Raw genomic sequence first — 14,309 nt, 5'->3', positions numbered from 1 at the left:
CGTGGTTCTGACGCAGTCCGGGACCAGGCTCCAGCCGCGGCTCTTGCCCATGTCCCCCAGCGCTATCTCTGAGCCGGGTGGAAGCCACGGCCCTGGAGACATGGCTGCTTTCTGCAAGTCAGCACGTGCCGGTTCCAGCTACGACTGGAAAGGACTCGAGCGTCGAGGGCCAGGAGGGGTCTGGGTGAACCCAAGCAGGCCCTGGAGCGAGGGGGCCATCTGGCCAGTCCAGGGATTGTTGTTCCCCAGAAACAAAATGCAGAGCCAACACCAGGGTCCTCCCACCCCTCTACCCCCCAAGATAATCCACCCTGAAGCAGAAGACCCTCCTATTTTCAGCAACCCTCTCCCCCCCCCCAACCGCCAGCTGAAAATGCTGGCTGGGACTATGTCCGTCGAGCATTTCCTTAGGAAGAAGGTTTTTTAGGACACCAGACAGAAGGACTGCCTCTGCCAAGAGAGAGAGCGGCTGTGCGTCCGGTCTGGAAGTGGGGCAGGCCTCACCTCCGTGGTCCCCTGTCAACTGGAAAGGGCAGCTTGCCCCTCGCCGGGGGCCTTGAGAGCATGTGGGGCCCAGTGCCAACTGCAGTTAAGAACCTTGCCCTGTTTCTTCCTTCCGTCTCGCAACCCTGGGCTTGGTGTGGGTCCCACTCCGCATGGTGGAGGCCTGGGGCCTGCTGGCCTGGGGAGAGGGGTTTACCCTCCACCCCTCACCAACGTTCCTTTCGGGATGTTGTCCTGCCGTCCCAATCTCCTCTTGGGGAGCTTTGACTTTTTTATTTTTAAATACGGAACTTTTTTTTTTTTTAAGATTTTTATTTATTTATTTGACAGAGAGAGAGAGTGAGAGAGGGAACACAAGCAGGGGGAGCGGGAGAGGGAGAAGCAGGCTCCCCGCTGAGCAGGGAGCCCGACGCGGGGCTCCATCCCAGGACCCTGAGATCATGACCTGAGCCGAAGGCAGATGCTCAACGACTGAGCCCCCAGGTATCCCTGGAGCTTTGCTTTTGAGTGGGACCCAGGTCCTTGGAGAAGTGACTGGCTCATCTCCCACTGGTGCAGGGAGAATATAAGATGAGCTTGGTACATCCTGTGGGGATGAAAACCAGGAAATGCTCCCCAATGGAATTAATTAGAAAAATAAGAGCTTGTTGAAGGACACAGGGCACAGCCTGAAGGCGCTGCTGGTGGCCACGGAAGGGACCCTGTGAGCAGCAGACCACGTGGTGACGGTTCTACCCTGCAGGGTCAAACACACACACTTGAGTTTGTGCCAAGGTGACCGGCTGAGAAATAAGCAGACTCCTCTTCTTTCAGAAGGACCTCCATTAGCCAATAGTTGTGGGAGTGGGAGATAGCAGACCAGCAAAGCCCCAGCAGACACGACCACCGTGGGACGCTAACCCGCAGGGGACAGTGTGAGGAGACTCAGGGTTTGTGCCCCAAAAGACTGTGGGCTTCTGTGTGAGACTCGGCAGCCACCCACCCTGACCCGGCGGTCGAGGCCGACGTGGCAGCGGAGGTCTTGGGGGCCTCTCTTCCTGGCTCTCCAGCACCAACCACAGGGCAAGCTGGCCTCGACAGCAGGCGACCCCCAGGTGCTAGTAAACACGCAGGGGAGGGCACCACAGCCGTGTGGAGGGGGGCACGCCCAGCCCTCTGGAACCACGTGGTCGGTGTGGCTCCCAAGGGTTAGACAGGATCAGGTAGACCTCACGTCCACAGTGTGGCCGGCCCCCTCTCTGAGGTGGGGCAGCCCGAGCACTGTGGGTGCTGAGCAGCGCCGCTCCCCAGATGACACACAGAGCCCCCTCCCAGGGAGCCACTGCTTAGAGGGACTGGTCTAGGTGGTCAGCTGGATTCAGCCGTCCACTGGGTAGGCAGTCAGCTAGACAGCTAGTCAGCTGGGTGAGATGGTCAGCTGGGTCAGGTAGTTAAATGGGTTGGGTAGTCTGCTGGGTTAGGTAGTCAGCTGGTAGGTAGTCAGCTGGGTTAGGTGGTCAGCTGGTAGGTAGTCAGCTGGGTTAGGTAGTTAAGTGGGTTGGGTAATCAGTTGGGTAGGTAGTCACCTGGGTTAGATGGTTGGGTTACTCAGCTCCATATTAAATGAGCACCCTGGCAGGGCCACTCTGCGTCTGAGTCTATTTTGCTTCATCTTGTCTGGGAAGAGGTTTAAACCAGAGCATGGTTCCTGTAGAAATTCCCAGGACCAGTGGCCACTCTAAGAGGAAGGCCACTGGGAAGGGAAGCACGTGCCGAGAAAGCATCCAGCAACTGGGCTGTGTCAGCTGTCTTGGAGCAAATCAGATGTGACACCCAGGGCCCTTTCCCCAGCGGGCTGCTGGGTAAACTCGGTGACCACGGCTGCCCCTGCCACACCATAAACTATTCTGGTGCCAACAGGGCAGCCGCTGTTTTGGGCCCGCACTCCAGGTCAGGCCAGGGCAGACGCAGGACAGCGGGACGGGCAGAGGCCCCAAGGCCGGGCAGACACAGATGTGGTCGTACTGTGTGTACGTGATGTGTGCACCGTGTGTGCGGTGTGGCAGGTCCTCTGAGAGAGCACTGCTGATAGATGGAGTCCTAAGAAAGGTGAGGAGGTAGGGCCACCTGGGTGGCTCAGTCGCTAAGCGTCTCCCTTTGGCTCAGGTACTGATCCCGGGGTCCTGGGATCGAGCCCCACGTTGGGCTCCCTGCTCAGCAGAGTCTGCTTCTCCCTCTCCCACTCCCCCTGCTTATGCTCTCTCTCTCATTGTGTCTCTCTCTGTCAAATAAATAAATAAAATCTTTAAAAAAAAGAAAGGTGAGGAAGCTACTGGGCATGTCGGTCAGAGCTCTGTGCTCAGAAGAGGGTACAGGGAAAACCTTGTCCCTTAAGGCTGCGGACATCCCTCACTCCACAGCTCTGGGCAAACAGGAGACAAGAGTGCTTGCAGGGCTGGTGAGCTGGGAGTACCCTGGGTGGGTACTCCCGCGTGGGCAGGTCAGTGGTGCAGCCCCAGGGGCCCCAAGAAACCCAACCCCCAACCAGCTGGGGCGGGGGCTGCTGCCACCGTTTGCCATCCAAAGAAGCAGGAGCACAGGTGGCAGGAGTTTTATTCCGGCCTCATGTGGTCACCAAGTGTTAGGCCGATGACTCCTTGGGAGCAAGGGAGCTCAGAGTCTAATAGGCCTGTTTATTCATCCAAGGTGATGGGACCCAGGACATGTGAGGGCTTGCACAGATTTGAGAAGGAGCTGGTTGGGGAGCCAAGAGGACCTGGGAAAGCACGTGTGCAGCAGGGACCAGGGGCCAGGACTGGGAAAGACTTGCTGAGCAGGCCAGGTGGCCCCCGCAGGCGCTCCAGCACACTTGGGCTCCCCGGCTGGCTGTGGTCCTGGGCGTCCATGTTGATTCTCAAACTTCCAATGCATGGGCCTGTAGAGGTTTTCTGGCTGACAGGAGCAGGTCCCTGGACATGCTGTCCTGTAAGTGAGCAGGCAGTGGGGTGTGAGAAACCCAGAGCAAGGCCACTTCCGGTGCCACCAGCCAGCAGTCACCTTGGGGAGGTTCCTGGGTCCCTTCCACCTCCAGTGGGAGGTCTCTCTCCTCCCCAGGCAAATGGGTTATGCAGGACCCAGGGGTTTGGGACATGATTTGTGCCTTCCTCCCCCATAATTCTGGACTGTCAGCCCAGACTGCTCGTCTTGCCTTTTTCAGGAACCCACATCAAGCCTTGGCATGCCGGAAACCCCAGAGAACGAAACCAGCCATAGGGCAGGGCTCAGGCTGTCTTCAGACATCCCGCTGTGGGACCTGGGGGCATTTCTCATCATTCCTAGGAGCCGGAGTGAAGTTCTCAAGCACCTGTCCAAATACACCTTCGTAGCTGGAACACCACACAGTGATTTAGAAAAACCCACTGCCCAATGGATGACACAGACACCACACGGCTGAAAGTGCTCCCCTACTTTTCTCAAGAACGGGCAACACCTACAGGGGACGGTGGTGTACCTGCTGTGGGGGAGGGGCCCAGTGACAGGGAGGGCAAGACAGAACCTGGAAGTTAGTGTTTTGGGCATCAAAAACGTTAAATACTTAGGGATAGACTTGATGGAAGTGTGCGACTTGCACACTGCAAACCGAGTGTTGCTGGGGGAAATGGAAGATGCAGGCACGCTGAGGGGTCTGTCCTGACCAGCACTGAGCTCTTAAAACCCATGCAGTTTCCCAAGGGAGAGGAGTGTCGTTCACTATTCACAAGGACCCCTTTCTACCACACTTGGACTCCTGGCTCCTAGCCAGGTGAATGTGACCCCTGGCCTCTGACCTCTGGGGAGGCTGGTGGTTGAGCCAGTCACCAATGGCCAATGATCGATCCGTTGTACCTACACAATGAAGATAGAAACTTTTGGACAGTGAAGTTCACCGAGCTCAGCTTTGCAGTCCCTGGTAGAGTGTGGGTGCCATGGGGTCCCCACTGCAGCTGGCTGTGCAGTGGGGGAGGCTTGGGGGACGGAGCCCACAGCCTGCAGGGTCCACGCTGACTCCAGGCGGTTGGTGCCAGAGTGGGATTGCTGGCCAGCCAACGGGTGCGAGAGAATTGGGGAGTGGAGTTGGCACGGCCGGCTCCCAGCTCCCACATGGGTGAGGGGTGTGTGGGAAGGGGCACTCTGTTCTGACCTCTGGCGACCTGGCAGAGCCCGGTCCTTTGTGCAGAGCACGGATGTGAGCAAAGCTGGGCATGAGCTTTCCCCTCCGACCCCTGCTCTGGTGGGGCTTGGGCTAGTGAGGTGACGGCCCCTCGTGCTTTGGGGCTGGTGCCAGCAGGCATTGGACCTGGGGAGGTCATCATAGCCATGGGCCGACTGGTGACCCTGCTCAACCCGCAGCCACCCCACCTTGATCTGCTTTCCCCCTCAGACAACACCTACTGTGTCTTTGGGTTTCACCTCAGCCCCCCTACCCGCAGCCCTCACTGCCCACTCACCAACCCTTAGCCAGGGAGGGGTAAGGCCCTCACTGGGGTATGGGGGGTAAGTGGCCCCTGACACCATCATGTGTCTCAGAGTTGGACGTTGGTTTGCATTTCGTAATTCTGTTCAGTTGCTGAAACAGACATGTATGTATCAGAGGAATTGGGGAAATCACGTTTCCCAATTATTTATTTAGAAAACCCTGCCAGAGGGGCGCCTGGGTGGCTCAGTCAGTGAAGCATCTGCCTTTGGCTCGGGTCATGATCCGGGGACCCTGGGATCGAGCACATGTCGGGCTCCCTGCTCAGCGTGGAGCCAGCTTCTCCCTCTTGCCTCTCCCCTCTGCTCGTGCTCACTCTCTCTCTCAAATAAATAAAATGTTAAAAAAGAAAAGAAAAACATGCCAGAGGCTGGAGCCCAGATTGTAACGGAGGATTCGGGTGCTGCGAGGCAGGTCCAGCAGCGGCGAGACTGTGTCCCTCAGCCCAGAATTCGATTGCAGACTGAGGAAAACAGAGCAGGGTGGGACGTCCCAGCCTGTCCTTCAAACCTGTTTCTGGGGATTGGCATTCCCATTCCTCATTAGGAAGGAAACAGCAACAGGACAGCGTGTAGCCATCCCCATGTCAGTCCTTCGAAGCCCAAAGGGAGGGGATAGCTCCTAGTCAGAGGGAGATGGCGTTTGTGGCAGGCGAAGGGCGCAGGCAGCACTCGGCCCGGCCTGGTGCCGGGAAGTTCCGCAAGGACCCCTCCAGGGCCATTGTGCGTGGTTGGCTTGAACAGTTCCCCACAACAGATATTTGCAGGGAGGGGGTCCTCCTGGCTGGAATTCTGCTCTCAGCCTGCCCAGACTCTTGGGGCAGCGATTGGGAAACATGCTTTTCAAGGTCACAGTTTGGGGTGTGACTCAAGGCAGGAATGCACATGCCTCCCTCCCACCCTCCTCCCAAGATTCTGCACCCAGCAGGCCCAGAGGCAGGACTGAAGGGCTGACTCCTGGGCTTCAGGGCCAGTTGGCTGAAGACAGAAACCTGTCTCCTGATGGACCGCAGTGAGGTTGTTTGAAAGCAAATAAGTCGGTGACCTGAGAGTGCCCAGGGGGTGTTCCGACAGAATGAGTGGGACAGGAAGCAGCCAGCAAACAGAAGGAGCAGCTCCCCCAGGGGATGATTCCAGAAGCAGAGTGCATGCCCACCAGGGAGGGACAAGGCTGGCTCCCCAGGGATCCACGAGCTGCGGGGTCAGAGGAAGCAGCGGGGGGGGCCAGGGGGGTGTTTGAAGGAACCCCGTGAAAGCATTGTGAGGAGCCTCCCTGGGCCGTGTCCCCACTGAGATGGGGGACTGGGTGACATGGCCAGGGTTCCTGGCTCTGTGGGGGCAGAACGAGCACTGAGGCCCAGCACCCTTGGAACCTGTGCACCTTAGTTTTCTCATCTGTAGAATGGGATCGCCCACGCCCTCCCGGACTCACTGCTTTGTCAGAATGGAATCCATCTAACCCTGCAGCCCAGAAGACACACTCCCCGGCTCCCAGCAGAGGTCGTGTTGGTCAGAACCAGAAATAGCTTTCCCACAGACTGTCCCACCGTGGCCAGGTGCTGGGCCCAGTTAAGCCCGGTGTGACCCAAAGGGAGTTGCCAGACTGAGAACCTCCTGCTTTGTGTACACTGTACTTCCCAGAAAACCTGCCCCTTGAAAACAAGTGGAGGGGAGACCTTGGGGAAGTCTAGCCAGCCCTAATTAGGGCTCGTGCCCCCATCCTCTACACAGGGTTCTCCCTCTCTCCTGCTCCCTGGGAGCGGCACCTGGGTGGGATTCTCAGGCAGGCTGCATTCTGGGGCAGGAGGCCACAGGACAGAGGAGAGGGCTACAGGGAGGAACGCCTTTCCCTTTGCCCAGGCTTGGGCTGCTCCCAGACGACACTCACGGCTCCTTGCACTGGTGGTCCTCTATCCCTGGTAAGCTTCTCCCCTCCCAAGGCCCCCAGACCCCCACGCCATGGCCAGGCTGTCCTTACTCAGCTCCTATCCTCCAAGGCAGGCCCTCATGCCCCCACATCGCTGGGGACCGAGGCATCTGTGACAGCAGGCTCACCAAGGGCCTCAGGATGGCCACAGTTTGATGGAGTTTCACCGTTTATTTTGTGGAGGTCATTGTGGGAAGGATTTATTTAGGGGTGAGCTTCCACATGAACCAAGAATTGTCCAGCCCTGGGAGGTACCCAGGATGCTCTAAATAGCGGTGCCAAGGAGGTCTGTCTGCCTGTCTGTTCTACAGAGCTCGTGGGGTCATGGGTCTTGAGGTCAGAGGGCAGGGCGGGCCAGCACCTCAGAACGTGACCTCTGGGCTGCGGGTGTAAGTTCCGAGCCTTAAATTGGAGGAGCGGAGATGCACAGTGCACACAGGGTCTGGGTCAAGCCCCCGGTCCTGCCCACGAACTGATGGCCAACAATGCATTCACATTCCAGCCTCCCCTTTAGTGAATAACCAGAGTTAAAATTCTCTGATACTGATGAAGCGACTCGCCATCGCCTCCTCTTGGACAGTGGCGGTGACCTCTCCGCTGAAGAAGAGAGGCGGTGATGCGCTGCGCCAGGCCTGCCACCAGGAGGCGCACTGGACAAGCGCCTCTGCGCGCTCAGGGCACGGCTTGCGGGCTCCGGGGCTGGCTGCAGGAGCCGCATCTTCCCCGCGAGGTCCGTGGAGGCAGCGGGAGGGGACCAGAAGCCAGCCGCCCCAGCCGGAACAGCATATTCAGGTCGGCACGTGGGCAAGGTGATCTCTGAGGGCAGCAGCCCGTGACCGGCGTCCCCCAGGGTCCCTCACACATACACCGTCAGCTACAAAATGGGGCTAAGAAGAGAACTCACCCTGTAGGCTGTTGTGGAATTAATGACTTAAAATTTGCAAAACTGCTCAGGACAGTTTCCTGTGCTTGGCGCAGAGCTTTCTGCGGTTACCGCTGTTGTCCGAGGGCTCTCACGTTGCATTTATCTCTGTGGTGCACTGGGCCTGGGGTGCAGCCAACGGAGGTCTCTTCTCAAAGTGATGAAGTTCATTTCTATGGAACTACCGTGTTCACTGGACGCCCACTATCCGCTTGTGACATAATGAAAACTTGTAAACAAAGAAACTGGGGTGCAATGTGATGCTGATCTTGTAAAAAAGCTGTATTTATCCATCTGTCTCCATACATAACTCTCTAGAGAACTATATGAAAATTCTAGCATGGAGAACATGAAAGAGAGGACAAATTAAATGGTTTTTGTTAGCTCCCATATTACCCACAAGGAAGATGCATATAGAATCCTATATTCTAGGGTGGGTAGAATTACATTATTGGAAAGAATAGGCTGGAGGCATTGCTGTGGGGTGTTTGGGGGCCCAGGAAAAGCCGCACGTAACCCGTGTGGCTCCATCAGCCGTGTGTGGGCTTGACGCTGCCAGTCCTGTCCCTGCCCCAGGAGGGCTCTGTGGGCCTCTCTCACTTACTGGTGTCTGAGTAGGTGGGGGAGCCCCAGCAGGGCCAAGGAAGAAACCAGGTCATGCCTGGGACCACGGACGAGGGGGACCACCACCTGGGACCATTGGCCAAGCCTGTTTGTGACAGAAAATGCTACCAGTGAGCCTGCATCAGGGTCCCTGGCAGGCTAAGGTGGGGCACCCTGAGGACCGGGGGGCCTCTGAGCAGGGGGCGGCAAGAAGAGGGTTCGAAGGCACCCCGGGCCAACTTGGCAGCCGAGGACTCGGGCTGAACACTCGGGCTTCCCACTTGCTTTCCGGCATGCTGTGTCCAGTGGCGAATGAATGGGCCCTCCTGTGCCTGTGAACCAACCTCCTCCAGGCTGTCTGCTCTTCCAAACCTGCCTCACCCCTCATCCCCCTCGGGCTGGTGCATTTCTCTGGCAGGAAAGAGCGTCCTACCCACGGGCAGGGCCTGCTCCATGGAGGCCTCAGCGGGGGCCGAGGTACAGCTAGGCAGGGACTGGCAAGCCTTGGCACGCCCAATGGAGGCTTGGAGCTTTCTTTGTGTGTCTCCCCCCTCAAGAGCCTCTGGCTCCCAGGGCCCCGGCCCGCAGCTCAGGGACTTGGCGTGTGAGCAGGAGGCCGGAACCAAAGCCACCACACCTGCAAGCCAAGCTCCTCTGGTTACCCCCCAGGCCCGCCCTGGACCGGCTCCCCTGCAGACACCCCCAGACAATATGGAGCAGAACCTTAAGGTTCAGAGGCCCAATGAAAAGTCCGACATGCATCTGATTTGGGAGAATTTATACCCTAAACCGGTGAAAGGTCTCAAGCAAGCTAGCCATGCTGTGCACACCTGGGGCCTCCCTGCTTTCCAGGCCCCGAGAGGCTAGCAGCCACACACCATGACAAGGGATGGACAATGGACGGAGAGGAATGGAAGGCAAAGGGCCACCCAGGCCCAGTCACCCTCCTGGCCTGTGTTTGAGCGTGGGCACAGAGGAACCAGCAAAGCCACTCTGGCCAGTGCTGCTCTGTGGAGAGGGCCCCGGGACCCAGGCATGGAGGTCTGCTCCTCCTGTCCTGGCCAAAGGGCAGACCAGCTATCTCTCCAGAAGCTTCCTGGGTGCCTTGGTAGTAGGTGGCAGCAGTTAGGGGTCGGGCAGGGGCAGGGGCTGCCTGTCTGGGGGCTGGGACAGGGCACAAGCAGGGGCCCCAACCTCCGTGTATAGCACCTCTGAGCACCTGGCATATTATGAGCACTCAGCAGAGGGGCCTTTTCTGTGATCTGGTCATGCAATGACAGCATGGTCACATGCCTGTCCAGGGACGCCAGGTTCCATGGTTGGATCTCAGCCCACAGTTTCCAGCTGCCTCTGAGCCCCCCTGTTCTCAGATGGACAGTGTTGCAGAGGGATGGCGGCTGTTTGGGGGTTTCACCTGTCTGACTCTTCTGGCCTCTGGGCCCAGATATTCCTCACCCTGAGATGCTGCTTGTCACCGGCCTGTGTCCTCCTGCACGCTTGCGTGTGCCATAGGTGCGTGTGTGTGTGTGTGTGTGGACACGACTGCCCACACGGTGCTTTGTGGGCAAGTGTATGTGCTCACACAGGCGTTACCCGTGCACGTGTATGTCCACATGCACGCACGGACACGTGTGTGCGTGCATGTTGTGTAGATGTGTGCATCCGTGCACAATGTGCACCGTGCGTGCATATACACGTGTGCGTGTACGTATGCTTGTGCATGTGTGTGCATGAGAGTGAACGGGTGTGTGTGCTGTGTTCTCAGTCTTCGGCTGGACCACAGGTTGGCCTGGGCGGTTTGCTGAGACTCAGCTGTCTGAACAGAGACACTCCGAACCCCTTGTCAAGGCTCCCTTTGTGTGGCCCTCTGCTCCCGCACCCATACCCTGCAAGCACCATCTCCCGAGCCTTGATCACAAGGCAGGACCCTGTGAGCCCCCTGGGACTGGGACCTCCTGCACGCAGCCGCAAGCGTGGCCCACTCCTGGCAAAGCTCACCTCCCAGGGCCTCAGGGATCACACCCAGCCTCCCTAAGGGCTCCTCTCGCTGGGGCTGGGGCCCCCCAGGTGCATTTGGGGCCAAGTTTGCAGGCCATCGCTGAGAGTAGAGCCCTCTCCAGGGCCCCACGGGATCTGACTTTGTTTCTGGGTGTTCATAGGATCTGAAAGGTAGGGCTGGGTGATCACGGCCGCCATCATGCTCATGTGACCTGGGAGGCTCAGCCTTCTGTCACTGAGCCCACCTCCCTTCTCCCAGTTACATTTCAGGGAATGAGATGCATGGAAGGAAGAGATAGGGATCCCTCAACAGAGACCAGAGAAGGAGAACACCTTCCGTTCACACTTTATTGTGTCTTTTTAAAAGATGGCATCGTCCCTTAGCCAGTGGATCAGTGGTTCACACCTGGGTGGTCATCAGTGCCCTGAAATGGTTTGAGTGGTGTTTCTCAGGGCTGCTTGTCTTCACCCGCCACCCCCCCGTCCCTCCCTCCCAGGTCACTGCAGGACTGAGGAGGCTGGGAAGTCAGGAGAGCAGCTTCCTGTTCCCTCCAGATGCCCCCTTGCCTTCCAGCCCAGTCCCAGTGCAAACTACCTTCTCCAAGGCCGCTACACACTCTCCTTCACCTTCCTTCTGGTGGAATAAGGGATGCAGCACACCCAGCTGGTCTTGGTCCTAGAGGCCAAGAGGAGGGCAGAGCAGGTGAGAGACAGGCATCTCCCACCCGGGCTCAGAGTCCAGGGCCACAGGCGACACCCCTCCACCCCAGAGACGTGCCCCCTCATCAAGCCCAGGGGCCCAGCGTTTGTCAATCGGAGGGTGACAGGGCCCTGCACACACAGTCAGACTCCTGAGCAGAACTGGGCTTGCCTTCCCACCAGCTGCCCGAGCTTCCTCCAGCCCACCCAGTGCCTTTGTGCTCTGTGCTGGGAGGCCTAAGAAGGGGCCCCTTGAACATGAAAGACCTCCCAGACCAGCTGAGCAAACTGCTCCCCTTGGCCCCAAAGCCAGGCTGTCTCCTGCTGTCCCCACACCCAGGCCTGCTCATTTCCAGAACACCACAGCCTGTGCTTTTCCCTCCTGGCTGGTCTCTGGGGTCTCCACTTCCAACCAAAGCTGCCTCTGGGACGAGTCAGCTGTCGCCCTTCCCTTTGCAGGGACCCCACAGCTCAATATCAAAGCATCCCACTGGGCAGTAAGTGACAGCTGGCCTATGGGTCCCCAACCCACCATCTGAATAGGATGGGGGAGAGCCTGGAGAAGCCTCAGCTCTGAGGAAAACGGAGATGGCAGGTGAGCAGGGCAGCGGGACAGACAGGTCACCCTGATACTGCCCAGCAGGCATGAAGGCCAGGCCCACATGGAGGGCTCTCCACAGGCCCCCTTCCCACTGGCTAACCGGCCTCCAGCAGCCAAGGCTTGGATCTGTGTGCTGGCCCTGGCTTACAAGTTTTCTGGGGGCAGCAGAGTCATCAGGCGGGGGAGCTGAGACCACGAGGCCAAGTGGGTGGACTCGGGATTGTCTGGCCCTTGGGGCAGAAAACAAAGCCACCAAGCTGCGTCCAGTGTGGCTGAATCCATGGCCACATCCGTTAAGAAACAATGAGAAAAATAAAGGTCTGCTTAAGAAAGACCCACCTACTTTCAGCCTAGATCTGGAAGTGCGCCAGGGCAATGCCGGCATCTTAGCAAAAGCCGGGGAGACGCTCTGTGTAAGTAGAGATGGGCAGGAGTGCGGGGCCGTGTGAGCCAAGGGGGTGACCCGTCCTCCCAGAAGCTCCCCCGCAGTACATACAAGTCTGGGGGAAGGTGGTGGTTCTAATGACACCACCAAGTAAGCAGAGGCCCCAAAGCTGCAGGCGCTCGCAGTGGGCGATGCGGAGATGGTGCCTGTGGAGACCCCCAGCCCCTCTCCCGAGGGCGTCGTGTGCGTCCCAGGTCCAGCCTCCGAGCCCACGTGCTCCTGCCCCATCCTTACTGTTGCTAAGAGGGGGCCTGGCGGACCTAGAAGCTTCTGTGTTTCAGTTATCTAAAAAGGACCATGTGTCGGGTTTACAAAGTAATTTACTTTGTATCTAAATATCTGTTAGAGATATTTTTCTTTTAAAAAGTGTTTAAGCAAATAAGCCGAGATATTAATATAGTTAATTCTGAGAAGTGGAAAATTGGATAAATTGCTATTTTCTTCTTAGTGTTTCTCTATATTGCTTAAAATAAAAATAGATCCATGGGCCCTTGGGTGACACAGCGACCTGCTCCCAGCGCCCTTTATGGCCTGAGGATGTCGTGGAACTTGGCTGGCCCTACCCAGTCTCCACCATAAAACGGTGTAGGTAGTGAGGACAAATGTGCCTCCCATCCCAGCCTCGGGGCCCGCTTTGCAGAGGCTCTGGCCGGTGATGGGTCCTCCCTCCCGGCGAAACCCCAAACTGAGAAGCTGGAACCACCCCCATGGCAACACTTCCCTCTCTCCTTCTCTGCTTCCTCCCACCTCTCCTGCCTCATTCTCTGGCCAATTTGTCAGCTCATGGGATGGGGAGAAAGGGTCTGGTGGGGGCGGTGAGTAGGACTCCAGGTCAGGGTCATCCCGACGTCCCACTGCTCCCCTCTCAGCCCCTTCAGACTCATCGGTGCTTGGGTGTCTGCCCGCACGGGGAAGGGAGGAGCGCATGCAGTGGGGTTCTGCCCATTCAGCATGAGGCCCAGTGGGCCCACCGGACACCGCAGTAGAGGAGAACACCCCCCCACGCATCACTCACTCGTCTTCTGACAAACCCCCCATGTCCATCTGGGACGGCTTCTCTTCTCTCATGGCACCTGCGACCACCTGTGGAAAGTGGCAGGAGCAGTTCAGGGAACCATGCCGAATCAACCCATCAACCACAGCCACCAAGGCCAGACCTGCTAGACCTGCCCAAGGACCAGATGGGGGCATGGAGACTGTGCTGGCACTGAGACTCTTCCCAGAAGGTGGGGCACCCTCAAGTGAAAATTTCCAACGAGGGGGAGGGGGCACCTGGCTCAGTCAGTTAAGTGTCTGACTCTTGATTTCAGCTCAGGTCAAGATCTCAGCATTGTGAGATCAAGCCCTGCGTTGGGCTCACATGCTGAGTGTAGAGCCTGCTTAAGATTCTCTGTCTCTCCCTCCCTCTGCCCCTCCCCTCCCCTGCTCTCTCTCATTCTGTGTGTGTCTCTCTCTAAAAGAAAGAAGGGAGGGAGGGAAGGAAGGGAGGAGGGAAGGAAGGAAGGAAGGAAACTTCCAGTTAGGGCACCCTGACCAAGAAATTGTGCCCTTGATGTGGGCCACTGTGACCTCCAGACTGTAATCCCAACTCTGTCACTGGATGACCCTCCTTGAGTCCTTAAGACCTGTGGTACCCCTAAAATAGCCTTGTGCAGGGTTAGTAGCCAGCATTCTTCACTGTACCACATGTTCTGGGTACAAAGAGATAGGAGGTGCAATCTGGAAAAGAACAATCCCTAGGCAGGAGCTTAAATTTCCAAGATAGAACTTCAAAACACTTCCAGAGATGGCTGCCCACTACAGCTGAGAAATGGAGGACACCCTAGGACATTTGTGTTGGATGGTCCAGACAGGCCATTGGTCAACACCTTCATTGTACAGAAGATGATGATACTGTGAGAATGATGATGATGATGACGATGGTGATGAGGTGATGGTGCTGTTGTTGGTGGTGATGGTGATGATGGTGGAGATGGTGATGGTGTTGGTGTTGGTGATGGTGATAATGGTGGTGGTGATGGTGATGGTGGTGGTGGTGATGGTGGTGATGTTGATGGTGGTGGTGGTGGTGATGGTGGTGGAAGTGATGGTGGTGATGGTGGTGATGGTGGTGATGGTG

The 14,309-nt window shown here is 57.6% G+C and overlaps 1 protein-coding gene across 1 annotated transcript in view; it reads right to left on the bottom strand.

Annotated features, from left to right (window-relative positions):
• Nucleotides 1–11,054: 11,054 nt before the first annotated feature.
• The window catches only part of C3H13orf46 (chromosome 3 C13orf46 homolog), a 9,661-nt gene continuing 6,406 nt past the window's right edge, over nucleotides 11,055–14,309 (bottom strand). The window contains exons 6-7 of the mRNA XM_044913321.1: nucleotides 13,206–13,273; nucleotides 11,055–11,121 (exon numbers count right to left, since the gene is read on the bottom strand). Of these exons, the coding sequence (XP_044769256.1) occupies nucleotides 11,055–11,121; nucleotides 13,206–13,273 (135 nt within the window). The remainder of the gene's footprint in view (nucleotides 11,122–13,205; nucleotides 13,274–14,309) is intronic.

The sequence above is a fragment of the Neomonachus schauinslandi genome, chromosome 3 (genome assembly GCF_002201575.2).
Source record: "Neomonachus schauinslandi chromosome 3, ASM220157v2, whole genome shotgun sequence".
NCBI classification, from domain to species: Eukaryota; Metazoa; Chordata; class Mammalia; order Carnivora; family Phocidae; genus Neomonachus; species Neomonachus schauinslandi.
This window is presented reverse-complemented; position numbering and strand designations above follow the sequence as displayed.